The sequence below is a fragment of the Scyliorhinus torazame genome, chromosome 15 (genome assembly GCF_047496885.1).
Source record: "Scyliorhinus torazame isolate Kashiwa2021f chromosome 15, sScyTor2.1, whole genome shotgun sequence".
Lineage (NCBI taxonomy): Eukaryota > Metazoa > Chordata > Chondrichthyes > Carcharhiniformes > Scyliorhinidae > Scyliorhinus > Scyliorhinus torazame.
Genome location: NC_092721.1, coordinates 207,556,339 through 207,572,823, shown reverse-complemented (window position 1 = coordinate 207,572,823; position 16,485 = coordinate 207,556,339). Strand labels below are relative to the sequence as shown.

General features: G+C 52.5%; 1 protein-coding gene across 2 annotated transcripts in view; it reads right to left on the bottom strand.

The window, feature by feature from the left end:
- Positions 1–8,767, bottom strand: part of rrm1 (ribonucleotide reductase M1 polypeptide) — a 66,466-nt gene extending 57,699 nt beyond the window's left edge. Inside the window, exons 1-2 of one of the 2 annotated variants that reach the window (XM_072477528.1) lie at positions 8,665–8,767; positions 8,435–8,624 (exon numbers count right to left, since the gene is read on the bottom strand). In XM_072477528.1, coding sequence (XP_072333629.1) covers positions 8,435–8,453 — 19 coding nt within the window. In that variant the 5' untranslated portion in view covers positions 8,454–8,624; positions 8,665–8,767. The remainder of the gene's footprint in view (positions 1–8,434; positions 8,625–8,664) is intronic. The other variant, XM_072477529.1, reaches the window with a different exon arrangement.
- Between the last annotated feature and the right edge of the window lie 7,718 nt (positions 8,768–16,485).

Sequence of the window (16,485 nt, the reverse complement as noted above, 5' to 3'; positions counted from 1 at the left end):
CATATGGACAATAAGGGAATAGTGTAGATGGGCTTTAGAGTGGTTTCACAGGTCGGCGCAACATTGAGGGCCGAAGGGCCTGTACTGCGCTGTAATGTTCTATGTTCTACCTGGAAAACAGATCCAGGCGACAGAATTTGAGGATTGTGGGGCTGCCCGAAGGAGTTGATGGACCGAGACCGACTGAGTATTTTGCCGCGGTGCTGGCGAAACTATTGGGGGAGGGGGAGGATCCCTCCCGATATGAACTGGATCGGGCTCATCGGTCGTGGAGGCCTGTACCAAAGGCGAGTGAGCCGCCAAGGGTAGTGACTCTGTGCTTCCGTAGGTACAGTGTGAAGGAGAAGGTCCTGAGCTGGGTCAAGCAGAAGCGGACGGTGCAGTGGGCTGGAGCTGGTATATGTGTATACCAGGACTTTACGGTGGAGCTGGCGAGGAGGCGGGCTGCCTTCAACCGGGTGACGAGGGCACTGTACATTAGCACGGTGCAGTGCGGCATTGTATATCCAGCGAAGCGGAGGGTGACTTACAAGCTCAGGGACTTTTATTTTGGAACGGCGGAAGCAGCGGAGGAGTTTGCGAAGGCAGAAGGACTGTGGCAGAACTGAGAAATGGCCATGTGCCAATGTAACCCCAGGACTATAATTTTTCTTTTTTGTTTCACTGCGTGCGGGTGTATGGGCTAAAGGAGCCAATGTTGTATATATTTGGACAAGGGAAGGGATGGGACTTTCACTCAAAATGAGGGCTCTTTGGGGTGTAGGTGGATATGCGGGGTTTGTGCGCTAAAAGGGGATTTCTGGGCTTTCCTAGGGCCGGGCAAGGGGGAAAGAGTCCCGTGCGGGGGGCCTCCACGCTGGCCAGTGAACAGGAGTGAGGTGGGGAGCCTAGCAGAACAGGGTCCAAGTGGTCTAGCCGGGGTGGAAAGTTGGGGGGGGGGGGGGGGGGGGGGGGGGGGGGGGGGAGGAACCAAGGTTGGGAGGAGGAGTTTTACAAGAGGCAGTGGACGGGAGGAGTTGGAGACTGGGGGGGGGGGGGGGGTACAACTCTTGGGTATCATGTACGGTACTCTTTCAGAGGTTGGATGGCATGGAGAGTGTGGGGGGGGGGGGGGGAGACTCTATAGGTCAATGGTGACCATGGGCGGTCCCGGACTCCTTTTTCTTCTTTGGTTTTTGACGCCACCGTGGGAGGGTTTGTTTTATTGGATGCATATATTGACAGGTGGGCAGTTGTTTGGGGTGGTGGGAGGATGGGATCGTTGGTATTGTTAAGGGGTTTGATTTTGTATTTGTTACCGTTTATTGTTTGTGGGAGGGGTGTAAATTTTGAAGGAAAATGTGAAAATGGAGAATAAAAACATTTTTTTAAAAAAAGGTATTAAACCAAAATGGACCACCCGCCATCGACCTAGGCATCGGAAACAACACAACTGCCTCGCCAACCCTGCAAAGTCCTCCTTCACTAACACATGGAGGTTTGAGTCACAATTGAGAGAGTTGTCTCACAGACTAGTAAAGCAATAGCCTGAGACAGCCCTATCGACAGAATCCGACCTGAGACAATGTTCCAGACACCCCCATACCTTCCCAGAGTTGTCCTGTCCCACCAACAGGACAGACTGAGCGGAAATGGTAGCAGGAGGGAGTTAGTGGTAGCAGGAGGGAGTTGCCCTGGGTGTCCTCAACATCGACTCTGGGTGCCATGAAGTCTCGTGGCATCAGGTCAAACATTGGTAAGGAAACCTCCTGCTGATTACCACGGACCGTCCCTCCTCAGCTGATGAATCAGTTCTCCTCCATGTTGATCACCACTTAGAGGAAGCATGGAGGGTGGCAAGGGCACAGAATATACTCTGGGTGGGGGTGGGACTTCAATGTCCATCACCAAGAGTGCCTCAGTAGCACCACTACTGACCGAGCTGGCTGGATCCGAAAGAACATAACTGCTGAACTGGGACTGCGGCCGCTGGGGAGGAAAAACTTACTTGACTTCGTGCTCACCAACCTGTCTGTCAGATGCATGTAATTTATTGTTTTTTTAAAGTATCTTTATTAGGGTATTTGGAATTTTTATAATAACCATAGCAGCGACATAAACATGGTACATTAACATTTCCACCCCCATCACAATCTTTACACACCCCAACCGTAAAACAACTTTGAGTCCCTCCAAGTTAATAGTATCCGTCTCCGGGCTACCAGGGAAGCAAAGGCCAGAACGTCTGCCTCTTTCTCCTCCTGGATTCCCGGGTCTTCCGACACCCCGAAAATCGCCACCTCTGGACTCGGTGCCACCCTTGTTTTTAACACCGTGGACGTGACATCTGCAAACCCCTGCCCAAATCCCCGAAGCTTCGGACATGCCCAGAACATGTGGACACGATTCGCTGGTCCTCCCGCACATTTTGCACACCTGTCTTCCACCATAAAGGATCTGCTCAACCGGGCCACTGTCGTGTGAGCCCGGTGAACAACCTTAAATTGTATCAGGCTGAGCCTGGCATATGTTGCAGACGCGTTGACTCTACTCAGCGCGTTCACCCATAGACCATCCTCTATCTCTCCTCCCAGCTCCTCCTCCCACTTTCGCTTCAGCTCCTCGGTCTGCGTCTCCTCTGACCCCATAAGTTCCTTCTAAATGTCCGAGACACTCCCTTCTCCTACCCACCCTCTGGAAACTACCCCGTCCTGAATCCCCCTTAGCGGCAGGAGTGGGAAGGTTGACAGCTGTTTACGTAGGAAGTCCCGCACCTGCAGATACCGGAATTTGTTTCCCCTCGTCAACCCTAACTTCTCCTCCAGCGTCCTCATATTCAAAAACTCCCCTCTATAAACATATCCCCCATCCCCTCAATCCCTGCTCTCCGCCATATCCGGAACCCCCCATCCATACTTCCCAGGGCAAACCGGTGATTATTACAGATTAGGGACCAGACCGATGCTCCCTCTGCTCCCACATGTCTCCTCCATTGCCCCCAGACTCTCAGGGCCGCCACCACCATGGGGCTGGTGGAGTACCGTGCCGGCGGGAACGGCAGAGGCGCAGTTACCAACACCCCCAGTCTGGTGCCCTTGCGTGAAGCTGCCTCCATTCGCTCCCATGCTGACCCCTCCCCCACCACCCACTTCCTGATCATGGCTATATTCGCCGCCCAGTAATAGCTACTAAAATTTGGTAGCGCCAGCCCGCCCTCTCCCCGACTCCGCTCAAGCATTACCTTCCTTACCCGCGGGGTCTTACCAAATGAAGTCAGCGATCACTTGGTTGACCCGTTTTAAAAAGGACCGCAGAATAAAGATGGGGAGAAATTGAAACACAAACAGGAATCTCGGGAGGACCGTCATCTTCACCGTCTGCACCCTCCCAGCCAGTGACAACGGGAGCGTGTCCCATCTCCGAAAATCGTCCTTCATTTGGTCTACCAGTCGGGCCAGATTTTATTTATGCAGCCGGTCCCATTCCCGCGTCACTTGAATGCCTAGGTACCTAAAGCATCCCCCTACTAATCTGAACGGCAGCTCCCCCAATCGCCTCTCCTGGACCGCAAACATCTCACCTTTTCCCATATTTGGCTTATCCCTCGAAAACCGGCCAAATTCCCCCAGAATCCTCATGATTTTACCCATCCCCTGAAGCAGGTCGTCTGCATGGAGTGAGACTGTGCTCCACCCCACCCCCCACCCCCCCCCCCCCCCCACACTGGACCAGTCCCCTCCAGCTCCTTGAGGCTCTCAGAGCAATTGCTCTATAGCTAGCGTGAACAACAGTGGGGAGAGGGGGCATCCCTGTCTCGTCCCCGGCGCAGTCTAAAATAGTCCGATGTTGTCCAGTTTGACCAACTGCCTACCCTTAAGAAACCCCGTCTGGTCCTCCCCAGTAACGTCCGGAACACAATCCTCTATCCTGGAGGACAACATTTTGGCCAGCAGTTTGGCATCCACATTCAACAGAGATATCGGTCTGTAGGACCCACACAGCTCCGGGTTCTTGTCCCGCTTCAGAATCAGCGAAATCGTGGCCGGTGATATCGTCGGGGATAGCACCCCTTTTTCCCTTGCCTCATTGAACATCCTCAACACCAGCCCCAATTTCCCAGAGAACGTTTTATAAAACTCCACTGGGTGCATGTCCAGCCCCGGGGCTTTACCCGACTGCATGGCCTTCAGTCCCTCCACTGTCTCCCAATCCGATCAGGGCCCCAGCCCTTCTACCAGCTCCCCGTCCACCTTTGGGAAATCCAGCCCCTCCAAGTGCCTCATCTCCTCCAGCCCCGTAGGGAGTTCCGACCTACACAGCCTACTGTAGAAATCCCTAAACTCCCTATTCACCCCTGCTGAATCTCCAACCAGATTCCCATCTCCGTCACTTACTTTCCCTATCTCCCTGCCGTCTCCCTCTTTCTAAGCTGCTGTGCAAGCATTCTGCTGGCCTTCTCTCCATGCTCATAAATCGCCCCCTTCGCCTTTCTCAGCTGCTCCACCGCCCTCCCTGTGGTTAACAAGCCGAACTCTGCCTGTAGCCTCCGCCATTCCCTTAAAAGCCCTGCCTCTGGAGTCTCCGCATACCTCCTGTCGATCTGTACTATCTCTTTTGCCAGTCGGTTAGTCTCTGCCCTGTCCACCTTCTCCCTATGGGCCCGTATTGCGATCAGCTCCCCTCTGACCACCGCCTTCAGTGCTTCCCAGATCACCGCTGCTGAAATTTCCCCCGTGTCGTTGACCTGCAGGTAGCTCTGAATACATTTCCTGAGCCGCTTGCACACCCCTTCGTCAGCCAAAAGTCCCACATCTAACCTCCACTGTGGGTGCTGATTACTTTCTTTACTAACCTGCAGGTCAATCCAGTGCGGAGCATGGTCTGGGATTGTGATCGCCGAGTACCCAGTGTCCACCACCCCCATCAGTAAGGCCCTGCTCAAAATAAAGAAATCAATCCGGGATTACACTTTATGCACGTGAGTAGAAGGAGAACTCCTTCACCCTCGGCTGCACAAATCTCCATGGATCCCCCTCCCCCAATCTGCTCCATGAACCCTTTTAGTTCCTATGCCATTGCTGGCACCCTACCCGTTTTCGAGCTTGACCAGTCCAGCAAGCGTCAATAACCGAGTTGAAGTCCACTCCCATGACCAACCTGTGCGAGTCCAGGTTCGGTATCTTCCCCAGCATCCTGTTATAAACTCCACATCATCCCAATTTGGCGCATACATATACTAATACCACCTGCAACCCCTCCAGTTTCCCACCATAATGTATCGACCTCCCACATCCGAGACTATTCTACCCGCCTCAAACATAACCCGCTTATTGATCAGGATCGCGACCCCTCTAGTCTTTGAGTCTAGTCCCGAGTGAAAGACCAGTCTGACCAGCCTTTCCTCAGTCTAATCTGAGTCTCACCTACTCTAAGGTGCGTCTCCTGCAGCATTACCACGTCCGCCTTCAGTCCCCCAAGATGTGCGAACACACGTGCCCTCTTGACCGGCCCATTTAACCCTCGAACATTCCAGGTGATCAACCTCATTGCCCCCCCACTTCACCGATCAGCCATCCCCTTTTTGGGACCCGCCTCCAGCCCATGCTCCACGCCTCCACCGGTCCGCCTCCAACCTCCTCTTTATCCCTTAGCCCAAGTCCCTCCCTCGTCAGCAGAACATTTACACCCCCTCCCCCCCAGTAACAACACTCTGTAACCCAACCCCTTTAATAAACCGAACATATGCACACACCCCCACTCGCTTCCCTGAGCTAGCCCGCCCAGCAGCTAGCTTGGTGGCTCCCATCCCTGGCGCCGGATAGTCTCCGACCTGTTGTTCCCCCCCCCCCTCATACAAACATACTCCAACATCAAACAATCCCCACACAATTGCCCGACAGAAAAACACCAAGATCTAAACAAGCAAACCTCCATCCCCCAACAGTGCAAAGGAAAACCTTAACTCACTCAGCTCTACCGCTGATCCGAAATCAATGGAAAAGGAATTACAAACAGCTTCCACAAAACGAAAAAACAAGAAACTTTAAAAAAAATAGAAAGACAAAAACAAAAAAAACAAACAAGAACGTTGCTGCAAAGTTAAAAAGTTCTCAGTCCACCACCGGTCCTTTCCTTTTCGCCAAGTCCAGCGCGTCCTCAGGCTACTCGAAATAAAAGTGCTGTTCTTCGTACGTGACCCAGAGACAGGCCGGATACAACAGTCCAAACTTCACCTTTTTCTTAAAAAGGATCAACCTAATCTGGTTGAAGCCTGCTCTTCGCCTGGCCACCTCCACACTCAGGTCTTGGTAGACCCGCAGGATACTGTTGTCCCACTTACAGCTCCGTTTCTGCTTGGCCCACTGCAGAATGCGCTCCTTATCCAAGTACCTGTGGAATCTCACCACATTGCCCTCGGGGGAGTCTCCCATTCGCAGCTTCCTCACGAGCAGCTTCTCAAACATGTCCGCGATGTATACCCCAGCGTCCGCTCCTTCGGACCCCTCCGGGAGCCCACCGATTCTCAAGTTCTGCCGGCGGCAGCTATTCTCTAGGTCCTTCATCTTCTCCAGGAGCTTCTTCTGCTGGTCTCTCAGCATCCCCACCTCCAACTCCACCGCAGTTTGATGTTCCTCCTGCTCAGCCAGCACCTTCTCTACCTTCTGGATCGCCCGATCTAAGCTCCAGCCGCTCAATCGACTCTTTTATCAGGTCCAAGCAGTCCCGTTTCTGCTTAGCAAAGCCTTCATGAATAACTCGCATCAGCTGCTCCATTGACCGCTGGGTCGCAGCCTTTTCTTTACAAGTCGAGGGGGGCCAAAGGGACCCAAAACCAGTTCCTCCATTTTTGTCAGCAACAAACAAGGTAAGAGAAAATGGTGGGTCGCACAGGTTGGCCAGTTGGTAAAAATGGGTCCTTGGAAAAAAAGTTTGAAAAACACTGTTCCACAGTGTCGATGCCAAATGGGCTAGATTTCAAACAGATCTAGTAGCTCAAACCTGGGCATCCATGAGACGTTGTGAGCCATCAGTAGAATTGCATTCAGCCACAATCGGTAATCAGCATATACCCCACTCTGTCATTACCACCAAGCTGGGGGATCAATCCTGGTTCAATGAGGAGTGCAGGACAGCATTAGAGGAAGAGCACCAAGGATGCTGAAAAATGAAAATCGCTTATTGTCACAAGTAGGCTTCAAATGAAATTACTGTGAAAAGCCCCTAGTCGCCACATTCCGGCACCTGTTCGGGGAGGCTGGTACGGGAATTGAACCGTGCTGCTGGCCTGCCTTGGTCTGCTTTCAACGCCAGCGATTTAGCCCTGTGCTAAACAGCCCCTGACTGCTATGCAACGGTCGTGAATCCACTGCAAATAGTTTTATATCACAACAAACTTTATTAACACAGGAATAACCACATTACCACAGAAAATAACTTGTCAATTAACAGTTAAACAATTCTTAATAAAAGGAGATGCTTTAATTACTAGCTTATACCTTCAATTAAGCAAAGCACATTACAGGTCAAAAGCCACTTATAAATAAAGTTAAAGTCCAACAGGTTTGTTTCGGATCACTAGCTTTCGGAGCACAACTCCTTCATCAGGTCATTCACCCAATGAAAGAGCTGTGCTCCGAAAGCTAGTGATTCGAAACATACCAGTTGGACTTTAACCTGGTGTTGTAAGACTTCTTACTGTGTCCACATCGAAATAAAGTTAGCAAACATAGGGACAATGGGTAGCGATTTCCTTTCAAAGAAGTAGAGATCCCCTTTCATTGGAACATACAGAAGAGGTGGCGGCCATTCGAGCCTGTTCCGCCATTCATTATGATCATGAATTATCACCCAACCCAATATCCCGTTTTCCCCCATCGCCCCAAGAGCCATATCGGTTTCTTGATCACATACAATGTTTTGGCCTTGGGGGGGGGGGGGGGGGGCTGTGAATTCATTCCAGCCCCACTCCCCCGCCCCCAGAGAACACACTCCAGCCCCCCCCCCCCCCTTCCCACAGGGAACACACTCCAGTGCCCCCTCCCCCACAGGGAACACTCCAGCCCTCCCCACAGGGAACACACTCCAGTCCCCCCTCCCCACAGGGAACACACCAGCTCCACCCCTCCCCCACAGGGAACACACTCCACCTCTCCCCCACAGGGAACACACTCCAGCCCCCCCCCCTTGCCACAGGGAACACATTCCAGCCCCCCCCCCCCCCCTTGCCACAGGGAACATACACCAGCTCCACCCCCTCCCCCCGCAACAGGGAACACACTCCAGCTCTACCCCCCCCCCTTCAAGGAACACACACCAGCTCCAGCCAGCCACCCCCCCCCCACAAGCTGGGGAACACACTCCAGCCCCCGCCCCCGGAACACACTCCAACCCCCGGGGAACACACTCCAGCCGCCCCCCCCCGGGGGAAACACACTCCAACCCCCCCCCCCGGTACCTCTCTTGATGACGAACATGACAGCGGCCGGTCTCGGTGTCTGTCTCTCAGTCGGTGCTCCGGGGTGTGTCTGGGGGTATCTGTGGGTCACTGTTCTGGTCTGTGTCCCTCTGGATCTGGCTGTGTGTGAGGGTCTCTGTCACTCTGGGCCTGTTTGAGGGTTTGTGTGAGGGTCTCTGTCACTCTGGGCCTGTTTGAGGGTTTGTGTGAGGGTCTCTGTCACTCTGGGCCTGTTTGAGGGGTTTGTGTGAGGGTCTCTGTCCCGATGGGCCTGTCTCTCGGATGATCCGGATTTTTTTTTTTCTGGCGCGCACCTTTCCCGCCGGAATATTAAGGAGCCGGGCGGCCAATCAGCGCCGGGGCCCCGCCCCTCCCCGCCGTGGGCCAATCGAGGGGGAGGACCCGGGGTGGGCGGGGCCCCGGCCGGCCAATCAGAGCGGAGCCCGCTCAGCCGCTGTTGCCATGGCAGCGCCGGGCCTGCCGAGCCTGGGGCTGGATTTGGCAGCCTGCCCGGCCCCAGAGCACCAGCACACTGACAGGAGGGAAGCCAGTCTCAGTCCTGACCTGCCCCTCGGTGAGGGGAGGGGCAATTCCAGCCTGCCAGCTGGGGCCATTGCCCTTTTCCTCAGAATGAACTGTCAAACAAATCCCACACCCACTGTGGGGGCAGGAAGACACCAGCACAGTGTACCCTGGGCTGCGGCAGAGGGTCTTCAAACTGCAGCCGCAGGCGGGTATCGGGAGGGCTGTGGCCGTCCCGATCGTGGGGAAGTGCCCAACAGCCGCGACCGGCTTTTATGTTTTGGCGCAAAATCACGAAGGAGAGATTCCTCCATTTTCTAGCTGCAAGCAAGAGAAGGACAGGACTGTGAAGAACTGAAGATGGACCATTTTGTGATAAGGAAGAGAGGGCCAGAGGCATAATCTTGATTCATAAGGGGGATCAGGGGTTATGGGGAGAAGGCAGGGGAATGGAGATGAGAAACATCCTCAGGCAACACCTTCGAAACTTGCGACCACTACCATCTCGAAGGACAAGAGCAGCATATGCGGGAAGGTATGGGCAGCACAGTGGTTAGCACTGTTGCTTCACAGCGCCAGGGTCCCAGGTTCGATTCCCGGCTTGAGTCACTGTCTGGGCAGAGGCTGCACGTGGCTGCATGGGTTTCCTCCGGGTGCTCCGGTTTCTTCCCACAAGTCCCGAAAGATGTGCTGTTAGGTAAATTGGACATTCTGAATTCTCCCTCGGTGTACCCGAACAGGCGCCGGAGTGTGGCGACTGGGGGATCTTCACTGTAACTTCATTGCAGTGTTAATGTAAGCCTACTTGTGACAATAAAGATTTTTAGTATTAGGAAAAATATATATTACGGTAGATAAGTCCCCAGGGCCTGATGGGATCTACCCCAGAATACTGAAGGAGGCAAGAGAGGAAATTGCTGAGGCCTTGACAGAAATCTTTGGATCCTCACTGTCTTCAGGTGATGTCCCGGAGGACTGGAGAATAGCCAATGTTGTTCCTCTGTTTAAGAAGGGTAGCAAGGATAATCCAGGGAACTACAGGCCGGTGAGCCTTACTTCAGTGGTAGGGAAATTACTGGAGAGAATTCTTCGAGACAGGATTTACTCCCATTTGGAAGCAAATGGACGTATTAGTGAGAGGCAGCATGGTTTTGTGAAGGGGAGGTCATGTCTCACTAACTTGATAGAGTTTTTCGAGGAGGTCACTAAGATGATTGGTGCAGGTAGGGCAGTGGATGTTGTCTATATGGACTTCAGTAAGGCCTTTGACAAGGTCCCTCATGGTTGACTGGTACAAAAGGTGAAGTCACACGGGATCAGGGGTGAGCTGGCAAGGTGGATACAGAACTGGCTAGGTCATAGAAGGCAGAGAGTAGCAATGGAAGGATGCTTTTCTAATTGGAGGGCTGTGACCAGTGGTGTTCTGCAGAGATCAGTGCTGGGACCTTTGCTGTTTGTAGTATATATAAATGATTTGGAAGAAAATGTAACTGGTCTGATTAGTAAGTTTGCAGACGACATACAGGTTAGTGGAATTGCGGATAGCGATGAGGACTGTCAGAGGATACAGCAGGATTTAGATTGTTTGGAGGCTTGGGCAGAGAGATGGCAGATGGAGTTTAATCCGGACAAATGTGAGGTAATGCATTTTGGAAGGTCTAATGCAGGTAGGGAATATACAGTGAATGGTAGTGACGAATGTGATATAAAATAGTTACTTTAGAGATATTAGTTATTGTAATGTAAATATAGGCCGGTCTGATTCTGTTAGTTCACAGACAAAGGATTTCAGAACGCATGGCACGGAAGGGGGAGGGGTGTCCAGCTAAGGAGGAGAAAAGAATGTTGGGTAATAGGAGGCCAGAGGAAGGGATGAGAAGTGAGCCAATCAGGATGTATGGCCAGGTCAGGAGGTGTATAGGATGACCTATGGGAATCGTGTATGTGAAACTTGATGCCATTTGAATGTATTTGCAGAAATCCCTTTGTCTCCTTCTTCATTCTTTTTCCAGGGGTCCAGGAGACTGGTTCTGTGTCCTGTGTCTGTGAGAAACGAATCAAATAAAATAACTAATGCTATGCCTGCAAATCCATCTCGAGTTTTGTTGAGGCCAGACTGACGGGTAAAGAATTAAGATTTCTCAGTAGAACCCTCAAGAGTATTGAAAGTCAGAAAGATCTAGGAGTACAGGTCCACAAGTCACTGAAAGGGGCAACACAGGTGGAGAAGGTAGTCAAGGAGACATACGGCATGCTTGCCTTCATTGGCTGGGGCATTGAGTATAAGAATTGGCAAGTCATGTTGCAGCTGTATAGAACCTTAGGCCAGACTTGGAGTATAGTGTTCAATTCTGGTCGCCACACTACCAGATGGATGTGGAGGCTTTAGAGAGGGTGCAGAAGAGATTTACCAGAATGTTGCCTGGTATGGAGGGCATTAGCTATGAGAAGCGGTTGAATAAACTCGGTTTGTTCTCACTGGAACGACGGAGGTTGAGGGGCGACCTGATAGAGGTCTACAAAATTATGAGGGGCATAGACAGAGTGGATAGTCAGAGGCTTTTCCCCAGGGTAGAGGGGTCAATTACTAGGGGGCATAGGTTTAAGGTGAGAGGGGCAAGGTTTAGAGTAGATGTACGAGGCAAGTTTTTTACACAGAGGGTAGTTGGTGCCTGGAACTCGCTACCGGAGGAGGTGGTGGAAGCAGGGACGATAGTGACATTTAAGGGGCATCTTGACAAATACATGAATAGGATGGGAATAGAGGGATACGGACCCAGGAAGTGTAGAAGATTGTAGTTTAGTCGGGCAGCATGGCCAGCACGGGCTTGGAGCGCCGAAGGGCCTGTTCCTGTGCTGTACATTTCTTTGTTCTTTGTTTTGTTCTAGATCACTCACCAACCTAACTTGGAAATATATCACCGTTCCTTCACTGTTGCTGGGGCAATATCCCGGAACTCCCTCCCTAAGAGCACAGTGGGCGTACTTACACCTCAGGGACTGCAGCGGTTCAAGAAGGCAACTCACCACCACCTTCTGAAGGGCAACTAGGGATGGTTAATAAATGCTGGCATAACCAGTGATGCCCACACCCCGAAAATTAATTAAAAAAAACATCTGAACCATAAATGGCGGAGCAGATTCGACGGGCCAAATGGTCTAAATCTGCTCCTGTCTTATGGTCTAAACAGGTCAGGACCTCACAACTGAATTTGCTAGAGAGAGGTGCTCAGGAGAGTCATGGCAGAACAAAGCAGTACTATTGTGAGCTGCTTACAGAGCATCCAGGGTTTCTTGTGACCATCCCATGAAATCTTTATAATAATATTTTTTATTGTCACAAGTAGGCTCATATTTACAGTGCAATGATGTTACTGTGAAAAGCCCCTAGTCGCCACATTCCGGTGCCTGTTCGGGTACACAGGGAGAATTCAGAATATCCAATTCACCGAACAGCGCATCTCTCAGGACTTATGGGAGGAAACCCATGCAGACACAGGGAGAACGTGCAGACTCCACACAGTCAGTGACCCAAGCTGGGAACCGAACCTGGGACCCTGGAGCTGTGAAGCAACAGTGCTAACCACTGTGCTACCGTGCTGCCCATCTGGAATAAAGTAGCATAAAGATGATTTCTTGAGGTATCATAGATTCATAGAATTTATAGTGCAGAAGGAGGCCATTCGCCCCATCGAGTCTGCACCAGCCCTTACAAAGAGCACCCTACTTAAGCCCATGTACCTAACCTATCCTCGTAACCCAGTAACCCCCACTTAACCTTTTTGGACACAAAGGGCAATTTAGCACGGCCAATACACCTAACCCGCACATCTTTGGACTCTGGGAGGAAACCGGAGCACCCGGAGGAAACCCACACAGACACGGGGAGAACGTGCAAACTCTGAAACTTCTGCACTGTAAATTCAATGATAATCTATGACAAATGTGAACAGTGCTTGGGAAGCCCGGCCGACCACACCCACGTGTTCTGGGCCTGCCCGAGACTTTTTTAAAATAAATTTAGAGTATCAATTTTTTTTTTCCAATTGAGTGGCAATTTAGCTTGGCCAACTGTGGACTATACGGTCAATGGAAGAGTCCTGGGGAAAATTGATGTAGAGAGAGATCTGGGAATTCAGGTCCATTGTACGTTGAAGGTGGCAACGCAGGTCGATAGAGTGGTCAAGAAGGCAGACAGCATGCTTGCCTTCATCGGACGGGGTATTGAGTACAAGAGTCGGCAGGTCATGTTACAGTTGTACAGGACTTTGGTTAGGCCACATTTGGAATACTGCGTGCAGTTCTGGTCGCCACATTACCAGAAGGATGCTTTGGAGAGGGTGCAGAGGAGGTTCATCAGGATGTTGCCTGGTATGGAGGGTGCTAGCTATAGAACATAGAACATTACAGCGCAGTACAGGCCCTTCGGCCCTCGATGTTGCGCCGACCTGTGAAACCACTCTAAAGCCCATCTACACAATTCCGTTATCGTCCATATGTCTATCCAATGACCATTTGAATGCCCTTCGTGTTGGCGGGTCCACTACTGTTGCAGGCAGGGCATTCCACGCCCTTACTACTCTCTGAGTAAAGAACCTACCTCTGACATCTGTCTTATATCTATCTCCTCTCAATTTAAAGCTATGTCCCCTCGTGCTAGACATCACCATCCGAGGAAAAAGGCTCTCACTGTCCACCCTATCCAATCCTCTGATCACCTTGTATGCCTCAATTAAGTCACCTCTTAACCTTCTTCTCTCTAACGAAAACAGCCTCAAGTCCCTCAGCCTTTCCTCATAAGATGAAGAAAGGTTGAGTAGGTTAGGATTGTTTTCCTTGGAAAGACGGAGGTTGAGGGGGGACCTGATTGAGGTCTACAAAATTATGAGAGGTATGGACAGGGTGGATAGCAACAAGCTTTTTCTAAGAGTTAATAAGGTGTTAGTGAGGCCACACCTGGAGTATTGTGTTCAGTTTTGGTCTCCTTACTTGAGAAAGGACGTACTGGCACTGGCGGGTGTGCAGAGGAGATTCACTAGGTTAATCCCAGAGCTGAAGGGGTTGGATTACGAGGCGAGGTTGAGTAGACTGGGACTGTACTCGTTGGAATTTAGAAGGATGAGGGGGGATCTTATAGAAACATATAAGATTATGAAGGGAATAGATAGGATAGATGCGGGCAGGTTGTTTCCACTGGCGGGCGAAAGCAGAACTAGGGGGCATAGCCTCAAAATAAGGGGAAGTAGATTTAGGACTGAGTTTAGGAGGAACTTCTTCACCCAAAGGGTTGTGAATCTATGGAATTCCTTGCCCAGTGAAGCAGTAGAGGCTCCTTCATTAAATGTTTTTAAGATAAAGATAGATAGTTTTTTGAAGAATAAAGGGATTAAGGGTTAAGGTGTTCGGAAAGTGGAGCTGAGTCCACAAAAGATCAGCCATGATCTCATTGAATGGTGGAGCAGGCTCGAGGGGCCAAATAGCCTACTCCTGCTCCTAGTTCTTATGTTCTTATGTAAGAGTGGGGGTGTCAATTACAAGGGGTCACGATTTCAAGGTGAGAGGGGAAAGTTTTTTACGCAGAGGGTGGTGGGTGCCTGGAACACTTTGCCAGCGGAGGTGGTAGAGGCGGGCACGATAGCATCATTTAAGATGCATCTAGACAGATATATGAACGGGCGGGGAACAGAGGGAAGTAGATCCTTGGAAAATAGGCGACAAGTTTAGATAAAGGATCTGGATCGGCGCAGGCTGGGAGGGCCGAAGGGCCTGTTCCTGTGCTGTAATTTTCTTTGTTCTTTGTTCTAATCCACCTACCCTGTACATAGAAAATCATAGAATTTACAATGCAGAAGGAGGCCATTCGGCCCATCGAGTCGGCACTGGCTCTTGGAAAGAGTACCTTACTTTTGTTTTATAAATTTAGAGTACCCAATTAATTTTTTCCAATTAAGGGGCAATTTAGTGTGGCCAACCCCCCTAACCTGCACATCTTTGGGTTGTGGGGGTGAGACCCTCGCATACACGGGGAGAATGTGCAAACTCCACACAGACAGTGACCCGGGGCCGAGATCGAACCTGGGACCTCGGCGCCCTGAGGCAGCAATACTAACCACTGCGCCACCGTGCTGCCCTAAGAGCACCCTACTTAAGCCCACACCGCCACCCTTTCCCTGTAACCCCACCTAACCCAACAGCATTTTAGCATGGCCAATCCACCTAACCTGCACATCTTTGCACTGTGGGAGGAAACCCACGCAGACACGGGGAGAACGTGCAAACGCTACACGGACATTGACCCAGAGCCTGGATCGAACCTGGGACCTCTCGGCGTTGTGAGGTGCCAGTGATAACCACTGCGCCACCGTGCTGCTATAAGGAACTTCCCAAGACCTCTAAGGTTCTGGACAGCCTTTGAGGCAATGTACAAAGTTGTGGAAGAGAGGATGGAGCCATGCCCAAAAGTAATAATAATAAGCTTTTTATTATCACAAGTAGGCTTACATTAACACTGCAATGAAAAGCCCCTAGTCGCCACATTCCGAAGCCTGTTCAGGTACACGGAGGGAGAATTCAGAATTCTCAGCTGGTACGGGAATTGAACCCGCGCTGCAGGCCTTGTCCTGCATCACAAACCAGCTGCCTAGCCCACTGAGCTACACTAGCCCCCACATGAAGTGGGGGTCTTTGGGGTTTCAGATCAGCCAGATCATGGGGAGAGGAGCCGACACCCTTGCCTTTGCCTCTCTGATTTCCCGCCGGAAAATCCTGCTCAGCTGGAGATCGGCAGCACCACCCAAAGCTGCAGACTGGCTGTCCGACCTGTCGGAATTTCTCAGGCTGCGGAAAATAGAATTTGCCATCCGGGGGTGGGAAGAGGGCCGGGGGTCCGGGGGTGGGAAGAGGACCGGGGGTCCGGGGGTGGGAAAAGGGCCGGGGGTCCGGGGGTGGGAAAAGGGCCGGGGGTCCGGGGGTGGGAAGAGGGCCGGGGGTCCGGGGGTGGGAAGAGGACCGGGGGTCCGGGGGTGGGAAAAGGGCCGGGGGTCCGGGGGTGGGAAAAGGGCCGGGGGTCCGGGAGTGGGAAGAGGGCCGGGGGTCCGGGAGTGGGAAGAGGGCCGGGGGTCCGGGGGTGGGAAAAGGGCCGGGGGTCCGGGGGTGGGAAGAGGGCCGGGGGTCCGGGGGTGGGAAGAGGGCCGGGGGTCCGGGGGTGGGAAGAGGGCCGGGGGTCCGGGGGTGGGAAGAGGGCCGGGGGTCCGGGGGTGGGAAGAGGGCCGGGGGTCCGGGGGTGGGAAGAGGGCCGGGGGTCCGGGGGTGGGAAGAGGGCCGGGGGTCCGGGGGTGGGAAGAGGGCCGGGGGTCCGGGGGTGGGAAGAGGGCCGGGGGTCCGGGGGTGGGAAGAGGGCCGGGGGTCCGGGAGTGGGAAGAGGGCCGGGGGTCCGGGAGTGGGAAGAGGGCCGGGGGTCCGGGGGTGGGAAAAGGGCCGGGGGTCCGGGGGTGGGAAGAGGGCCGGGGGTCCGGGGGTGGGAAGAGGGC